This window comes from Pelophylax lessonae, assembly GCF_965119305.1.
Source record: "Pelophylax lessonae genome assembly, chromosome: 1".
Lineage (NCBI taxonomy): Eukaryota > Metazoa > Chordata > Amphibia > Anura > Ranidae > Pelophylax > Pelophylax lessonae.
The window spans coordinates 484224109-484242416 of record NC_138768.1 but is presented as its reverse complement, the minus strand read 5'-3'; the positions used below and the strand labels follow the sequence as shown (position 1 = coordinate 484242416).

The window sequence follows — 18308 nt, the reverse complement described above, 5'->3', positions numbered from 1 at the left end:
AGAGAAAACCCGCTCTGCAGATACACTTGTACCTGGGATACACAAGTATTGCTTTGACAGCTGAGAGAGGGGAAATATGACCTCATGCTCACGCCACCATTTCAAAGGGTCCTCAGTGAGAGGCAGAGGTGGGGCTTTACAAGATTTTTCCATTTCGTTCTGCCTTGGCATTAGGTTCTATTGCACCATCAGTGAAAGACTGCCCCAGCAAAGTCATGAGCAGCGATGTTGTGGCCTTTTTTTTGGGAGGAGAATGGCTGTCCTCAATGGGTGTTTCTTCTTCCACAGTTGCTTTTTCCCTAGGCACTTCATCCACATTTGTCCTTCTATTAGATGTAATCTGTGTTTGAACAAAAGATGATGATAGTATAAGAAGAGCTGAACTGACTAAGAGTGTGATTCATTGATGAGGTGTGGGAAACCGCACGGTAATCCATACCATTCAGTTCCACTTCCCACACCGCATCAGTGAATCAGGGCTTATTACACAACACAATGTAGCTGAGCTTCTAGCTTTCTGGGTGGAAACATGATGAAATTCTAATTGCCTCCAAAGATGCAGCCTCCTCAGTTACTCCTCTGTATATCTCCGATCTCTCCTCCTCTGTGAGAATAAAAGGCAGTCCTTTAAAGCGAGGATCCAGTGCAGAGGCTGTATGAAGGATCTTCTTCTCTGCCTCACTGCTGTACCTCTTCAGGAGATCTGTTTTGATGGCATTCTTGATCTCATAGGTCATAGGTGTGTCTCCCATGGTGTCTGTCATGCTCTGGAGCAGTTGTGCATTTAGAAGGGCAATGAGACACTGTTGGGTTGCGCTCTTCTGACATCAGCAAGGTTGCATCCTTCATTGGCTTTAATGCATTCACAGCGTCCTCTGCATTTGACACATCTGTTTCATTGAGAGTGAAGAGATCAGACTCTCCTTTTCTGACTTCTGGAGACAGCAAGGTGGCACAAACTGCAGGTTGCTGTTCTAAGTACCTCTCGACCATGTCATATGCGCTGTTCCATCTTGTTGGCACATCCGTTATTAGCTAATGATTCTTCAGGCCCAGACATTTCTGTTTCTCTTTTAGACAGTGGCTTGCTCTAGTGCTGCGATGAAAGAATGTGGATATTCGTCGCACTCTGGTGAGAAGCCTGGAGAGCGTGGCCCCTTTCAGTGCCCGCTGACATGCAAGATTGAGTGTATGAGCAAAACATTTAACATGAGGAAATTTACCAACTTGAGCTGCAACTATCATGTTCGCCGTGTTGTCGGTCACAAGCACTACAGATTTATCAGACAGCTGCCATTCTTCCACAACATGAGACAGTAGCTCTGCCAGATGAGCACCTGTGTGAGACTCATAAATGGCTCTCGTTTGCAACACATGAGACAAGACCTGCCAGTCCTTAGTAACGTAATGTGCTGTTATTGTAACATAGGACTCCGTTGTGACTGAAGTCCATGAATCGCACGTTATTGCAACTCAACTGGCTTGGTTCATTGACGCAAGTACCTGAGCTTTGGTGTCGTGGTAGAGTACAGGTATAACGTTTTCTGTAAAGTGACTGCGTGACAGGATCGTATAACGTGGCTCTAGCGTCTTCAAAAGGTAGCGAAACCCGGTGTTGTCCACAACTGAGTAAGGCCGCAGGTCCTTGGCGATGAAAGCTGCCACAGCTTTGGTTAGTTTCTTCCCTTTTTCAGAGTTGGGCGGATAAGTTGACAGTATGGCATCAATTCTTGGCTGATCTGGGTCTAGCAGTCTTTCCTTGGCAGTGGTGGCACTGCTGGTGGCAACAGGTGTTACTAACTCAGAGTGAAAATAGCTAACATGGTTTCTCAAGTTCGTAGTTTTCCCTAGGTATTTTGTGTGACGGGCTTTACACACGGCGTGTGTCTTGTCCAACTCGCGCTTCCCTGTGTGTTCGTAAAATCCGAAATGTGCCCAGATATTTGCTCTTAAAATGCTAGGTGCATTTTCTCCTTTCATCCTTCCAGGACGGCCTACATATGAGAGATTGTGGCTCCGCCTCACAGGAAACGCAACTAATTTGCAGCTGTTAAAAAGGTCCCACCCATCCTTGAGCTTCAGTTCAGTTGTGTTTCCAACCTCACATCGGAACGTTTGTTTTTTTACTAACCTGAAGGCAAAAGACTGTCTGAGAGGTACCCCTGGAAGGCAGCTTCGGTCGGCCTAATGGCAGGTCTTTTCTCCCTAGCTGCGTCCTGGAAACAGGAGCTTTCAGGTCGCCAAACATACCAGGTAGTGCGGTTTGCCTTACAGTGAAGGTCCCTCATACCTGAAGTCCTGTTGTCTCTGCAGGAAAGTCTCCTCCATTAGCTACATTGGGCGGTAAGGATTTAGAATTTCCCGCCAGTAGGTGAGCCTCAAGCCTCGCTATGGAGACCGGAAGTTCCGTCGGAAAAGGCGGAGCGGGTGATACCCGGAAGAGGCGCAGCGTGGAGGAGACCCCGGGTCCATGTGAGCTCAGCGCAAGTGGCATGGCTGATTCTCCGTCTACGAGAGGGCTGAAAAATGCCCCAAAAAGACACGGTTGTCTGCAATCCCTACAGAGGAAAAAGCGGCAGCGCAGGTGGCGGCAGGAACGGGTAAGTGACTACCGGTGGCGGGCCGACTGCTGTCTATTGCAACGACAGGCATGCCTTGCCATTTTCCTGAATGTTAGCCGTAGTGGTGGACAAAGAAGGCTATTGTGTCACATTATGGTGTCTTTTTTTTCTTGTCTTGTGTTTACACAGGTCTGCTTCCGGCACAGGAAGCCCCTGCCAGACCCCCTTCCACAGTTAGCACTAGCATGTTTAGAAAATGTGGGAACTGTGGGGTCAGATTGTCTAAGTCTTACTTAAAGCCCTTATGCCATACTTGTATTAATAAGTTAGCAGGGCAGGAAGCATCAATCCTAATGAAAGATTTTCTTAAATCAATGCAAGAGGAAATGTTAACTACTATTGTGTCATTCAGGACTACAGCAGCTATCCCTCAAATCCTGGCAGAGGAAGTATCGAAAGATAGCTTATCCTCCCAGGACAGCGGGTGGTCAAGAGGACCCTCATCCCTCTGGTCTGAGTCTCAAACCATTCCCTCAAGTTAGGGAACAAGAGGATCCAAGGGAAGGCACTAGTTACATAGGAGATCCTTCCAGTTCGGATAAGTACTCAGAAAGTAACAGTGAGGAGGAAAAAGTTTAAAAATAAAATCTTTTTTCGTTGGAATATATGGAGGGTCTACTTAAAGTGGTACATGACACTGAAGGAATCCCTACCCCAGTGAAGGAGTCTTCCTGTAAAGACAAGGTGTACAAAGGCTTGGAAAGAGCCCAGTACAGAACCATTCCCATTCACCAGTCATTTAAAAGACATAATACACCAAGAATGGAAATTCCCTACACATGCCTTATCCAGACCAAAAAGCTGGAAAAGAAGGTATCCCTTTGAGCCTCAAGAATTGGAGGTATTTACAAAAAATCCTAAACGTGATGCTCCTCTGGCACAACTATCAAAAGGAACAGACTTATCCTTTGAAAATGCCGGGCATATTACAGATCCTATGGATCGCAGGATTGAATCCTTATTAAGAAAAGCCTGGGATTCTAATGCGTATAATATAACTACAGCCTTAGCTGATACCTGTATGGCCAGGAATGCAGACTTTTGGCTCAAGGAACTATCAAAACATGTCCGAACTATGGCGGGATCACAAGACCTGATAGATTCCCTTGCCATGATTGGTAAAGCAGCATCCTACCTAGCAGACTCTGCTGTGGAGTCAATAGTAGCATCTGCAAAAACAGCAGCATTAGTAAATTCTGCTAGAAGGGCGCTTTGGGTCAAAGCATGGGAAGGTGATATAGTCTCCAAAGTAAGACTCTGCGCATTACCCTTTGAAGGTTCATTACTGTTCGGTTCAGGACTGGATGATACCTTGTCCAGATCTGCAGAGAAAGGGAAAAAAATTTCCCACGAAGGACAAAACAGGAAGATATTCCTTTCGGAACTTCCAGGACAAAAATCAAAGAAGGCCGTTCAAGGCCAGGAAAGGTGGTCCTGAAAAGGGAAAACAAGGAACCAAATTGTTGTTCCTTAAACCTGGACCTAAGTCCAAAGAATCCAACTGACGCCAGCATCAGGGTAGGGGGCAGACTGACCCATTTTGCTTCCCAATGGGAAAACCTCTGCCAGCCCCTACATTCTTCACATTATCCGGGAAGGGTACCGACTGGAGTTTGCCTCACAACCGGTACCGGATATAACAGTGACCTATCCCTCAAATAGAAAAGAGGAAGGCACTGTTAGACGGTGTTCAGGAACTAGCGGAGCAGAGGGTAATTGTACCTGTACCCAAGGGTCAGGCATTCCAAGGCTTTTATTCCCACATATTTGTGGTGCCAAAGCCCTCAGGGAAATTCCGACTAGTTATAAATCTAAAGAAACTAAACAAATTTCTAATATACAAAAAGTTCTCCATGGAGAACATTTATACGGTCAGAAAAAATCTGTATCACAATGTCTTTATGACAACGTTGGATTTAAGAGATGCTTACCTACATGTTCCAATTTATCCGGAACATCAAGCATTTCTCAGAAGGTACTGCACATTGGCAGTTCAGAGCTCTTCCTTTTGGCTTGGCAGCAAGTCCAAGGATCTTTACAAAAATCTTGGCCAAGGTAGTAGGCCATCTTCACCTACAAGGCCTAAAGTTGATCCCGTATCTGGACGATATGTTGATCTTTGCAAGATCAGAAAAACAGGCTATGGCAGACACCCAAAAGGTGATGTCAGTTCTGCAAGCGGTAGGATGGCTATTAAATTTGGAGAAATCCTCAATACAGCCAGCACAGGTCCAAGTGTATCTAGGATACAAAATAGATACCAGACTCAAAAACTCCCTCCCAAGGGAAAAGGTGGAAAAAGTGGTCTCGGCAGTAAGAAACATCTGCTCTCATCCCTGCTGCTCCAGGAGACAGATCATGCAGGTTCTAGGGCTAATGACAGCATGTATTCCAGCTGTAGAATGGGCCCAACTACATTCAAGAGACCTCCAATTCTTTCACCTGGCCTCTTGGAACAAGAGACAGGACTCCATAGACGAAAAAGTTACATTGTCCCCACAAGTAATTTGGACACTAAAATGGTGGACAGTCCCCCAAAACCTAGAGAATGGGCTACTATGGGGTCAAGAGCTACCCGTAAGGATCACCACGGACGCCAGTGCCGAGGGGTGGGGAGCTCACCTAAAAGAAGCACGAACCCAGGGTACCTGGGATTCGGGGCTGAGTCAAGCCTCCTCCAATTACAGGGAACTGAAGGCTGTGGAAAAGGCCTTAAAAGCCTTTGAGAAGGACATTCTAGGGAAAGAAGTCCAGGTCCATTCAGACAATGCTACAGCAGTAGCTTACCTGAATCATCAGGGGGGGACCAGATCGAGCTCACTGCTAAAATTAGCTCAGAAGACACTGGGCTGGGCAGAAAAGAGAGTAATTTCCCTTTCAGCCATGCACATAAAAGGGAAGGACAACTGGAAAGCGGACTTCCTCAGTCGCCATCATATCAAACAGGCAGAATGGGAATTGAACCCCATCATTTTCCAACGCCTGGTCCAAAAATTTGGTCAACCGGAAGTGGACATTTTTGCCACTCGGCAGAACCGAAAAGTAGAACAGTTCTTTTCTCTGACAAAACAGGATATGCTGGGCTTGGAGGCCCTAGGACAACCTTGGCCCTTCAGGCTAGCCTATGCCTTTCCCCCACAGAATCTAATTTCGAGAGTTCTGCAGAAACTCAGCGGATGGCCGCAACTACGCCTCATCCTAGTCACACCTGGGTGGCCAAAAAGAACGTGGTTTGCAACCCTGGTATCTCTATCAGTGACAGTACCATGGAAACTACCAGAAGTTCCAGACCTGTTACTACAAAGACCTCTGATTCACCCCAGACTGCATTTTTTTCAATTAACAGCCTGGGTAGTGAACGCCAAATATTAAAAGGAAAAGGATGCTCAGACAGTCATTGAGACCCTCCTTTCAAGTAGAAAGCCAGTAACCAGAAAAATTTATTCCAAAATCTGGAAAACATTTTCTACTTGGCAGAGTCAGAAGAAGGATTCCTCTGCCTCAATCCCAAGGATCCTGGATTTTTTACAGGATGGGGTAGATAAGGGGGTGGCGGTGAACACCCTTAAAATACAGGTAGCGGCACTTTCTGTTTTTTTAGACAAAAGTTTGGCCAAAGAACCTTTAAGAGGTTTCTGTTAGCCCGGGGAAGAGTATCTCCAATTAAAAGAACTAATGTTCCAGCCTGGAACTTAACGCTAGTACTAGAGACATTATCTAGTGAAGCATTTGAACCTTTGAACAAAATTAGTTTAAACATTTTGTCAATTAATGCCCCGTACACACGTGCAGATTATCTGAAGACTTTTGTCTGCAGGCTTACCTTTTCTATGTAGTGCAAGGGCCTGCCGGATTGCATACAAATTGAAAGTGTTTAGGTTTGACCTCATATTATATGGTTTTGGTAAGTCTGCAGACAAAAGTCTTCAGATAATCTGCACGTGTGTACGGGGCATAAGTTAACATTTCTGTTGGCAATCACCACAGCCAGGAGAGTGGGAGATTTATAAAGCTTATCCATAAAAGAACCTTTTATGCGAATTCTCCAAGACAGGGTGATTCTTAAACCAGATCCACTGTACCTACCCAAGTGGCAGTATTTGTGGGTGGTGTTGGGTCGGTTCGGATTGGGCTCTTGAGTTTATTTCATGGGTTAAATTACTCTATACTGGGCCTAGGGCTCGCATCAGAATTAATGGGTCCCTCTCTGATTCATTTTCCTTATACCGGGGTACTAGACAGGGCTGTCCCCTCTCCCCCTTGCTGTTCGTTCTGGCGATTGAACCTCTTGCGATTTATGATTAGACTCCCCCCTCTATAGTGGGTTTTTGCCACGGGGATAGGGAGGATAAGATCTCCCTCTATGCGGATGATGCCTTACTGTATCTCGGGGACCTTGAGGGTTCCCTGCGGGAGGTCATGTCCCTCATTACACGATTTGGCTCATTTTCTGGCTTTGCCATTAATTGGGACAAATCAGTTCTGCTTCCTCTAGACCCTCTCCCGGTGACTATGCCGCCTGCTGTCTCTCAGCTACAGGTGGTCTCCACCTTCAGATATCTGGGTGTGGTAGTCTCTGCTAACTCTAGAGATCATATTTCTCTGAATCTTAAACCTCTCCTCCTCCGTTTTCGTGCTAAATGTGCTAGCTTGAGTAAACTTCCCCTCACTGTCACAGGTCGGGTAAACTTAATCAAAATGATCTGGGCTCCTCAACTACTCTATATCCTTCACAGCCCCCCCTTCCGCCGATGTGGATACCTAGATACTGGTTCGATAGGAAAGACTCCCAATTCCGGGCACTTATATGGTGGGGTGGAGCGGCTCGGTTAAAGCTTGCTACCCTGCAATATCCTAAAGATAGGGGTGGGTTGGCCCTTCATCATGTCCAAATGTACTTTTTTCCGTCAGTTACAGCACTTCACGGGCTGGGACCTCCCTTGTGTGGACCCTTCCCGGCTTTGCTCACACTGTCTGCCTCGGAATACACCTCCTTCTCTTTGATGGAAATGGGGTTCCCTGAGTTACCTCCCCACTGCCCTACCTCTCACCTTTTTGTTAGACTGTGGAAGGCGGTAAAGCAGAATCTGGGTCTTCTTTGCTTGTACCCCTCTGGAATAATCGCTTCTATGGAGAGGTTGCTCAGCTGGGTTCCTTCCCTGGGTGGATCCAGGCTGGGGTTAAATATTTTTCCCAGCTGTGCGGCCATGCAATTAAGCCCTTGGCTCAGTTGCAGGCCAACTTGGAAATTGTCAATATCAAAATATGAGTTTATCTCACGCACTCTGGAGTCGGGGTCGCCATACCCCTCTGAGGTTGATTGAATCTCCATTTTTGGAATCCATTTTTAGGGACAGTGAGAAAAAAGGTATAATTTCTATAATATACACTACCTTATCCTCCCTACAGGATCCTTCCCTGCTTCCCTGCAGGGCGAAGTGGGAGAGGGATCTTGGCCCCATTGATCGCTGGGAACAGATCCTTGAGGTGGGCCCCCTGGTCTCTGTATCTGCTAGCCATAAACTGTCCCACCTGTTTGTGCTACACAGTACTTATAGAACCCCCGAGACAGCTTCATGCATGGGGTAGACGTTTCGTGGGGTAGACGTTTCTCACCCCTGTGTCCCAAATGTCACTTGCATACCGGTGATTTTATTCATATGCTTTGGAAATGCCCCAAATTGGTACGAAACTGGCAGTTTGTGGTGTCCACTATTAATATTGTATACCAGGTTCAGATTCAGTTGGATCCACAGGTGTGCTTATTGGGCTGCTTGGATGAAAAGCTATACCATCCACATGTTCTTGTGGCTCTACTCAGACTTCTATACTTGGCTAAAAAGCTGATTGCTAGAGTGTGGATGTCTTCCAACCCCCCACTGGTGCGCAGTGGATCCAATCTGTCAATTCTATTCTAATACGTGAAAAACACACTTATTATCACAGAAAAGCTCCTCTGAAATTAGAGAAAATATGGGGCTCCTGGTTGGCTTCCCCTGCGGTAGCTTCTCCTCAACTTGTCTTAAATTGTTTGCTTATGTAGGTGATGGAATGCTTTTGGCAGCTGAACTGTTAGCAGCAACAAGTGTTTGGTTGCTTTTATTGCTCTTACTTTTTATGTCTTCTTCACTGATGTGCATGGAATGGCAATGCTGCTTTTTCTTTTCGGTTTTCATTTTGTACTGGAAAACATTTTCTCTTACGTCCTCCGACAGTCGCCGCCTCCTCTAAGTCATCACTATTGGGTATTGACTTCTGCTCCGCAGGAGTAGCTAGGCATAAGACTTAGTCAAAAAGAACAAAGGCATTTGCATATACACCCCCATAGGGGCTGTCCCACTAGGTCAATACCCCCCTGCAGTGACCACTCCCAAATCGGTTTCTTTCTGCCTAGCGTCAGGAGTAGTTAGGCTTCCCTGTGCCTGGGGCTACAGTCTTAGCCTATCTTTTTTTTTTTTTTTTTTGATTTTCTTTTGAAAATGTCAGTTTTTTTTTTCTTACTTTACTAGCTGTTTATTTGTCAGCTTTAGTTTTTAGTCGACTCTTCGGAAGATGGATTCATGCGGTGCTGGGATTCGGACTGACCGCCCTGGTTCTCCAGGGCAGAGGGTCAGATGGACCCCCAGCCCACCATCGAACGTTCAGCCGTGGTTCGTCCTGGCATTATGAACGACCCATCCCTGCTCGCAGCAGGGATGCAGCCGTGAGGTGGCTACCTCACTGGACACATCTGCGATACATGCAGTGTAATGTCCCTGGCTAACGGCATTCCCTGTCAGATGAGGACAGCGGCTTTCCGTTCTGAGAGGCTCCCCACGCCATCTGGTACAGGTAAGTACTTCTGTGTGGGGCCTCTGTCTGGGGTGGCAGTCCTGTGTTGCTGTGTGTCCCCATGTCTGTACCTGTGGGACTCCCTGATGTGGTCCCTGCGGCGATCGCTTGTACATGCGCTGCTGTGTGTTTTTGGGGGTCCCCTTCCCGGTGTCACTTCGGTGTTTGTGGGGGTGCAGACTGTGTGTGTGGCGGCCGCAGCGGGGTAAAACCGCGCAGTCCGCCATTTTAGGTATGGGCAAGCATGTTTGGCTTCACTATGGGCAATACTACATGCTGTTTTGGTGCCATCAGACGCCATTTTGCGGTGGCAGAACGATCGTTCCGACCGCATGTTCGGCTGCAATTTTGCTGGAGCCTTCCATTCAGTCCTATGGGGCAGCCATTTTCCCTGAGTCATGCAGCTTATAGTTCAGCCTACTCTGACAGCACTTCCTTTTCCTCTGAAGCAGCGACATCAGTGGTAACACTCTGCGGGGCTCTGCAGACTCCCTCTCATTACCTTCTGTATTGTCATTTCTGGCTCTGGCTCAGTTTTCTTCTATTTGGGGGTCTTTTGTCACTGTATATGTAGCTGGGGGGCTGCGCACTCCGCAGCGGTTTTTAAAGGGGCAGGACAAAATTTATTGCACTGTTTTTTTCATCTTGGGCAATGGATTCTCAGGACAGCAAATTCCCCCCCAGCTCAAGTGGGGGACCCCAGTTCTCCTGTGGCCCCTCTAAGACCCGATTTGGCCGCTGTAGTGGCGACCTTGGTGTCCAATATGGAGATGCCGATGGCTGAACGTGCTGCTAGGAAGAGGCCCAGATTGTCTCTCTCCTCTGATTCAGATGGTGATATGGCTGCTGCAGCGAGCGTGCCCTTTTCAGGGTCTCGCTCATCCTTAGACCCGCTGGATGAATTGATAGTTTCTGTTAAGGAAACACTACATTTGGAGGATGAGCCCAGTCCTCCGTGCATAGTGTCCTCATTTGGGACACACAGGACCCGCAAATCGGCGCAGGTTTTTCCCTTTCCCGCTGAGTTTCATTACACGGTTAATGAAACGTGGCACACTTTAAAATGTCCATTCCTGGTGCCTAGTCGGTTCAAATTGCTTTATCCCTTTGCACCGGCTACGGAATCACGATGGTGTGTGCCTCCGCAGGTAGATCACACTGTGGCCGTGCTAAACAAGGCTACCTTGGTTCCTTCTGAGGATTCCCCGGTTTTTCGGGATCCCACGGACCAGCGGTTGGAGTCTCTTGCCCGCCATTCCTATACGGTGGTGGGCTCGCTGCTCAGACCTGTTTTCTCGTCCGTTTTGGTGGCTCAGGCGGTGACTGATTGGACTAAGGTGCTTAGGAGCAACCTCGTGTCTGATGCTGTTCCACCTGCCCGACTGGATATGGTGGATCAAATTTACCAAGGAATCATGTATTTGTGTGATGCGGCCTTAAATGAGGCCCCTTTAGTAGCACGCCTATCTAGTGTCTCGGTACTTAACCGGCGACTGATCTGGCTGAAGAGCTGGTCGGCTGACCAGTCATCACGGAAAACAGTTGCTGATTTTCCCTATGCTGGTTCTCGCCTTTTTGGCGAGGCGTTGGATACCCTGGTGAAAGGCGTCACGGGGGGGGGGGGGCAAGAGCACTTTGCTGCCCCAGAACCCAAAGAATTATTCCTTTCGTGGCAAGCGGGGTTCTGCGTCTCGATCCACTCAGGTGTCCTTTCGTGCCTTTCGGAACCAATCCAAGGGCAAGCCCTTAAAGGCCCAGAGTAGCCAGAAGAAGCCCTGGGCGGGCAAGCAGAAGTCAGGCAATGCTGGCTCGGCGGGTCTATCCGCCTCTGCCTGAAGGGGCGCCCTCACCCGTTTTAGGGGTGGGCGGACGTTTGCGCGGTTTCCTCCAACCTTGGCTCCTCCGGATTTCGGACAGGTGGGTTCAGGAAATCATTCAATCAGGGTACAAGATCGAATTCCTTTCCCGGCCGGCGGACAGATATTTTCCCTCAAATCTTCATTTGCCTCCTGGGCGTCTGCAGGACCTGCATCGAGCGGTGCAGGACCTTCTTGCTCAGGGGGTGATTGTCCCGGTGCCTCATCGGGACAGGTTTTGGGATTTTATTTAAATCTGTTCACTGTGCCCAGGAAGGAGGGCAAAGTGCGTCCTATTCTGGACCTGAAAGCGCTGAACCACTTTGTGCGCGTTCAAGTTCCGTATGGAGTCTCTCCGCTCGGTGGTGGCCTCCCTGAGTCCAGGGGAATTCCTGGCCTCGATAGAGCTGAAAGATGCGTACCTGCACATTCCCATTTTCGAGGGTCATCAGCGGTACCTTCGGTTTGCTATCGCAGAGGACCACGATCAGTTTGTGGCGTTACCTTACGGTCTCACTTCGGCTCCCAGGGTATTTACCAAGGTGCTGGCGCCGGTTCTGAGCCTGTTAAGGGCACAGGGCATTGCGGTCTTGGGGTACCTGGACGATCTCCTTCTGCGATCGTCAGCCAGGACCTACTGCGCGATCTTCCACCACGGTGCAGACGCTGCAGGAGTTCGGATGGACCATCAACGTTCATAAATCGACATTGTCCCCATCGGTTCGTCTTCCCTATCTGGGAATGATTCTGGACTCTGCTCAGGCAAAGGTGTTCTTGCTTGAGGACAAGCTCCGAACCTTGCAGGACGAGATCAGGTCCCTCAGGGACAATCCGTCCTCGTCACTCAGGACCTGTATGCGGGGGCTGGGGTTGATGGTTTCGGCCTTCGAGACGATACCCTTTGCTCAGTTTCACACGCGGGCTCTCCAGGTGGAGATCCTGGCCAGGTGGGACAGACTGCCTCAGTCCCCGGATCTGAGTGTCTCCTTGAGGAGTCAGACCAGATTGGCTCTCCTATGGTGGCTCCAGTCCCCGACGGTGTCGGAAGGCAAGTCCTTCCGTCCGTTATGGACGGTGATTACCACGGATGCCAGCCTGTCGGACTGGGGTGGAGTCCTGGGCAATCTGTCTGCCCAGGGCACTTGGTCGGAGGAGTCCTCCCTCCCTATAAATGTGCTGGAATTGCGAGCGATCAAACTGTCTCTTCCAGTGGTCGGACCAACTTCAGGGCCGTCCTGTTCGGGTACAGACGGACAATGCTACAGCGGTGGCTTACATCAACCACCAAGGGGGCACCAGGAGTGCCGGGCGGCTCGGGAGGTGACCGGCATTCTGTCTTGGGCCGAGACTCATGTCACGGCAATCTCAGCCGTTCACATTCCGGGTGTGGAGAACTGGCAGGCCGACTATCTGAGCCGCCAGACCCTGGACCAGGGGGAATGGTCCCTACACCCGGTAACTTCCAAAGGCTGTGTGTGAAGTGGGGATCACCGGACGTGGATCTGTTCGCATCTCGGCTAAACCACAAGGTGGAAAGGTTCCTGGCAAGAACGTGCGATCCTCTGGCAGACGCCTCTGATGCGCTGGTGGTCCCTTGGCATCAGTATCGTCTGATGTATGCCTTTCCTCCGCTACAATTACTATCCAGGTTTCTCCGCAGGTTAGCCTCGGAAACGCACCTAGTGATTCTGGTGGCGCCGGACTGGCCACGCCGGTCCTGGTACGCTGACATTGTTCATCTGGCAGTGGCGCCTCCGTGGCGGCTGCCTGTGCGGGAAGATCTCCTGTCTCAGGGTCCGATCTTCCATCCTGCTTTATAGTTGCTGGCTTTAACGGCCTGGCTGTTGAGACCCAGGTCCTGAGGGACAGGGGTCTCTCCCCCTGAGGTTATCCCTACTCTTGTCAAAGCTAGGAAAACCTCCTCTGGAACATTTGATTACCGTACCTGGAAGGCTTATTTCGCCTGGTGAGTCCAGGGGGTTCTCCCCTCGCTCGTACTCGGTGTCGAGTGTTGGCCTTCCTCCAGTCTGGGGTGGAAGAGCGCCTGGCGCTGGCCACGATCAAGGGCCAGGTGTCCGCACTGGCTATTCTTTTCCAATGCCCTCATTCCCTGGTTCGCACCTTCCTTCAAGGTGTCGACATTTGGCTCCTCCCAGGAAGGAGCCCTTCCCTCCATGGGACTTGAACTTGGTTCTGTCCGTGTTACAGCGTGCTCCCTTTGAAAACATCCAGGAGATTTAGTTGCCTCTGCTGTCTAAGAAGGTTGCCTTTTTGGTGGCGATCACTTCGGCTCGCAGGGTGTCGGAACTGGCAGCGTTGTCTTGCCATTCTCCGTACTTGGTGATTCACCAGGATAAGGTGGTCTTGCGTCCGCATCCCTCCTTTCTTCCTAAGGTGGTCTGAGTTCCACATTAATGAGGACATTGTCCTGCCTTCGCTTTGTACGAAGCCTAAGCATCCTAAGGAGGTTGCTCTGCATTCCTTGGATGTTGTCAGGGCGATCAGGGTTTACCTGTCGTCTACGGAATCCTTTTCGGAAAACTGATTCCCTCTTTGTCCTTCCTGAGGGACCTTGGAAGGGCAAGGCTGCGTCTGCAGCGACTATTGCCAAATGGATCAGACAGGCCATTGAACAGGCTTATGCTTTGAAGGAACGGGTTCCACCCTTCCCTGTTGAGGTGCACTCTACCAGATCTGTGAGAGCGTCCTAGGCCTATTGGCATCGGGCCTTGGTGGCCCAGGTGTGCAAGGCTGCGACTTGGTCGTCGGTGCACACTTTTTCCAAATTCTACAAGGTAGATGTTCTGGCATCAGCTGATGCCTCCTTTGGCCGCAAGGTTCAGTGTGGCAGTGCCATGAAGGACCCTTGTTTTTTATGGGTCCCTGGCTGTTGGTATTTGCTTTCCTGGGCTGTTGCTCCTGCTGAGCATTGTTTGTTGCCCTGTAGGTTCTCTTACAGTGCGTGTAAGGTGCCTTTCTCTGATGTGGGTACTGCGTTGCCTTTTCTACTGTTGCGTCTCCCACCACTCATGTATACACTGCTTTGGGACATCCCAATAGTGATGACTTAGAGGAGGCGGCGACTGTCGGGGGACGTAAGAGAAAACTGAATTTTTGTAAAATCTTACCTGTAAAATTCCTTTCTCTGAGTCCTCCGACAGTCGCCGCCCCCGCCCCTCTTTTGGGGTTCTTATTACCTACTGCTATGCTACCAAACTGAGTTGGGAGTGGTCACTGCAGGGGGGTATTGACCAGATGGGACAGCCCCCATGGGTGTGTATATGCAAATGCCTTTGTTCTTTTGACTAAGTCTTTATGCCTAGCTACTCCTGCGGAGCGGAAGTCAATACCCAATAGTGATGACTTGGAGGAGGCGGCGACTGTCGGAGCACTCAGAGGAATTTTACAGGTAAGATTTTACAAAAATTCCATTATTCCGGAATCCTGTATGGTTGTGTATTTTACTTTATGTACTTTATGTATTTCTTGTGCAATGTTTTATTGACTTATGTCATTATCAATAAAGTTCTTTTTCTGATTAAAAAAAAAAAAAGAATCCATCGCTGTGTTTTGGGAGACATCTTTTTTGTTGCCAGAGCAAAATAAAGTTGGGGGCTTCTCTGCCATTCACAGGAAGCCCTTGTAGTTTTAGCTAGGAATACAAGGCTTCCTCTGGCTGAGGTGAAGACCATGTCATCATCCACCTGCCTCACCACCTCAGCCAATCAGAGCCTTGTGTTTCTAAAATTACAAGGACTTCCTGTGAATGGATGAGAAGCACTTGGCTCAACTCCATTTTGTTCTGGCAGCAGATGGAAAGTCTACTGAGGAAATTTGTTTTTTGGTTTACTATTTTGTTTACACCCAAGCACATAAAACCCAAGGCATGTATGACTGTAGACGCCTACGCAAGAAAATGTGACTTGCGATACACACGCCACAGTTAGAGAAGTTCTTGTGCAAGAAATATTGCTAGAACGTTAAACGGATGACCTGTAAGGGTTAGTTTTTTTTCTTTTTTGCATTGTCTATGGAAAATATAGGGTACTCACCATTGCACATGTGCTTGACCAGCTTTGGACATTTTACGTAGCTAACTTAGTGCAAGCCTTACCTTCTTTTTATTTTATTTTTTTTTAACCAAAAAATTGGGTATTGAGTTTATGTACCCTAAGATTAACTTAAGGGTATTTTTTTTTTTTTTTTTATTGAAATGTGTTTCCTAGGACTACTTAATTTGGAACTACCACCATTTTTTTTTTTTTCTGTAGGGTGTCTTATTTCAGAAAATTTATGTTTTTAGGGAATATGCCATCTTCAAGCCTAAAATTAATTTTTTTTAAACACGGTGTGCAAAAAATGGGGGAATCGTCAATTAAGGTCCATGCTGTAGCCGTCTTTTGGCTATAGCGCAGATGGGAAGTTGTTAAAAGAGCTCCAATACACTTGACTAATTCAGAATAATTTTATATGAATTACTATTGTCAAATACAAGCTACATTTGCCCATGGTCACAAAATCAAACCCCTTTGACACAGGCCTTTAGTAGTTTTTCTCTAAGGCCCCTTTCACACACTGAGTCCGTCAGGCGGACTCCTATTTTCTCAGCGGGAGATCGATCCGCCGATTCCCCCCGCTGAGCAGGCGGATGACAGCTGTGTCTCTGCGCTGTGTGCAGAGACACAGCTGTCAGGTCCCCATTCTTCTCTATGGGGGAATCGGATGGGAACGGACTGTCTGTCTATTCTCATCCGATCTGCCAGACGGATGAAAAATAGGGTTTCCTTCCGGTTTTGACAGATCGGGTGTCAGCGGACATGTCTCCACTGACATCCGATGCCCCATAGAGATGCAAGGGACATCCGCTCAGATCCGCCAAAAAAAACTGACAGGCGGATCTGAACAGACTCCCTGTGTGAAAGGGGCCTAAGACTTTATACCTTGTTTTGAAAAAAGCAAAAATATTTACAAACTAAATTTTTCTTTTCCAGTTCTTACTTTGACGAAAAAGGCTTGGTGCGTCAGCAGCTTGATTCTTTTGACGAGTTCATTCAGATGTCTGTGCAGAGAATCGTGGAAGATGCGCCACCTATTGACTTGCAGGCTGAAGCACAACATACTACTGGAGAAGTAGAAGAGCCAGTAAGTGGTCAGAAAAAAACCTATAGTAAATCCCTGTAATAGCTTTGGAGACCCTAAAAGTACAAAGTACAAAACAATCCAAGATGATCTGCTTGTAATGTACTTTGCTCTTACAGGAGAGAATATAGCCTGGGGATCACAGGAGTGCAGTCCGCTTGTCTAGACTCTGACAAGATCCTGACCATATGCACTGGGTCCATCCGATGAAAAGGGGGCATGCTGCTGAAAGCCTGAGCCAGCCACTACAGTGAGTGCTTGGGGGGGTCACAGCAGGGAGCTGGGGACTTGACAGTCACCAGATATCTGCAGTCTAAAGACAGAACGGAGCCATCAAGCAGTTAATTGCTCAGTTCTTTGCCTTAGACCCGGTAGGTGACAGATGTGGCAACCAGGCGTGTATAAATCTATCATTTTAAACCCAAACCTGATGTGAATTGTATGTCTGTTTTCTCTATCGGTCATTGACTGACGCAGTCTCTGCCCTTCATAACAGTAGGGTTATACTGCCCCCTACAGGAGTAGGACACTAGGCAGAAAAAAAGTTCTGGCTACGCCTATGGGCAGTCTCAGGAGATATATTCTCACTCTACTATAGGATGTCAGTTTTAATCTGCCTAGTCAGGAGTAAGGATCTATTTCCATGCTGGGATCTGTGGTCCTGGCAAAACGTTTTTTCTTTTTTTTTTTTCCTCCGGATTTTTTTTCTGTGAGATCTATTTCCTGTGAGATCTACAAGCAACTAAGCCGGATCTGGGCGACGGGCTGGATATAAAGATCCAGTGGTCACCCCAGCCGGCCAGCGAGCGCGTGCAGACCCCAGCTCCGCGCTAGGTTGGCCGCGACCTAGTCCCAACGGATGGAGACTGGCCCTGCGAATTAAACGTCTCGCCAGGTCACACACGACCAGTGTCTAGGACCAAGTTGCAGCATTCCTATTGGCCGACAGGCCCCCCGCTTCGGTGGAGAGGAGTTCTATCAGGAGATGGCGCCCACCTGTTTCAGGTATGGTGAGTAATTGTTCCCCCCTCTCCCCCTGTTGGGTTTTGGGGTGGACGTGGATGGTCAGACCCCCGGTATCCCCTCTGTCCTGTCGCACACCCCGGAGTAGCTCAGGAGAAGGACCAAGGATACCCTGCTGGGACTCCTTCCCTAACTTCTTTGTCTGCAGCCATTGAAACTTTAGCATCCAAAGTTGACCACAGACATTACATTGCCCTCCCTGAGGGATCCCTGTAGGCACACTCAGATGGGGAGGAGGAGTCCTGCAGTGTGGGAACGCGCTTTGGTTGAAGCACTTGTTCGCTCTGTGGCCAAAATTTCGGTGCACCACTACTGGTTGTCCCTAATTCAGGACAAATGGGTTCACAAACTGATTCGTTCAGGGTACAAGATCGAATTTCGATCTCGCCCCACAGACAGGTTCTTTCCATCAAATCTCCGTCTGTCTCCCGATTGACTGACATCTCTCAAGGGGGTGGTGCAAGATGTTCTTGCTCATGGCATTATTGTCCCGGTTCCACAGCGGGAGAGATTTCACGGTTTTATTCAAACCTGTTCAGTGCCCAGGTAGGGGAGGGCAAGGTTCGTCTTGATTCCTGGACCTCAAGTCACTTAACCGCTTTGTGCGGGTACAGAAGTTCTGGGTGGAATCCATCCAGTCGGTGGTGGCGTCTTTAAGTCAAGGGGATTTTCTGGCCTCCATCGATTTAAAGGATGCGTACCTGCACATCCCTGTCTATGAAGGTCATCGGCGGTATCTCCACTTCGCAATGGCAAAGGAGCACCTGCAATTTGTGGCATTACCCCTTTGGTCTACCTTCGGCTCCCAGGGTCTTCACCAAGGTTTTGGACCTGGTGC

At 48.6% G+C, this 18308-nt stretch overlaps 1 protein-coding gene across 2 annotated transcripts in view; it reads left to right on the top strand.

Moving 5' to 3' along the window:
- POLR2B (RNA polymerase II subunit B) overlaps positions 1–18308 on the top strand; it is an 837536-nt gene that overhangs the window by 26284 nt on the left and 792944 nt on the right. The window contains exon 3 of one of the 2 annotated variants that reach the window (XM_082254373.1): positions 16300–16450. The exons of the other annotated variant lie outside the window; for it this stretch is intronic. Within the exon in view, the coding sequence (XP_082110499.1) occupies positions 16300–16450 (151 nt within the window). The remainder of the gene's footprint in view (positions 1–16299; positions 16451–18308) is intronic. 2 annotated transcript variants of the gene reach the window in all.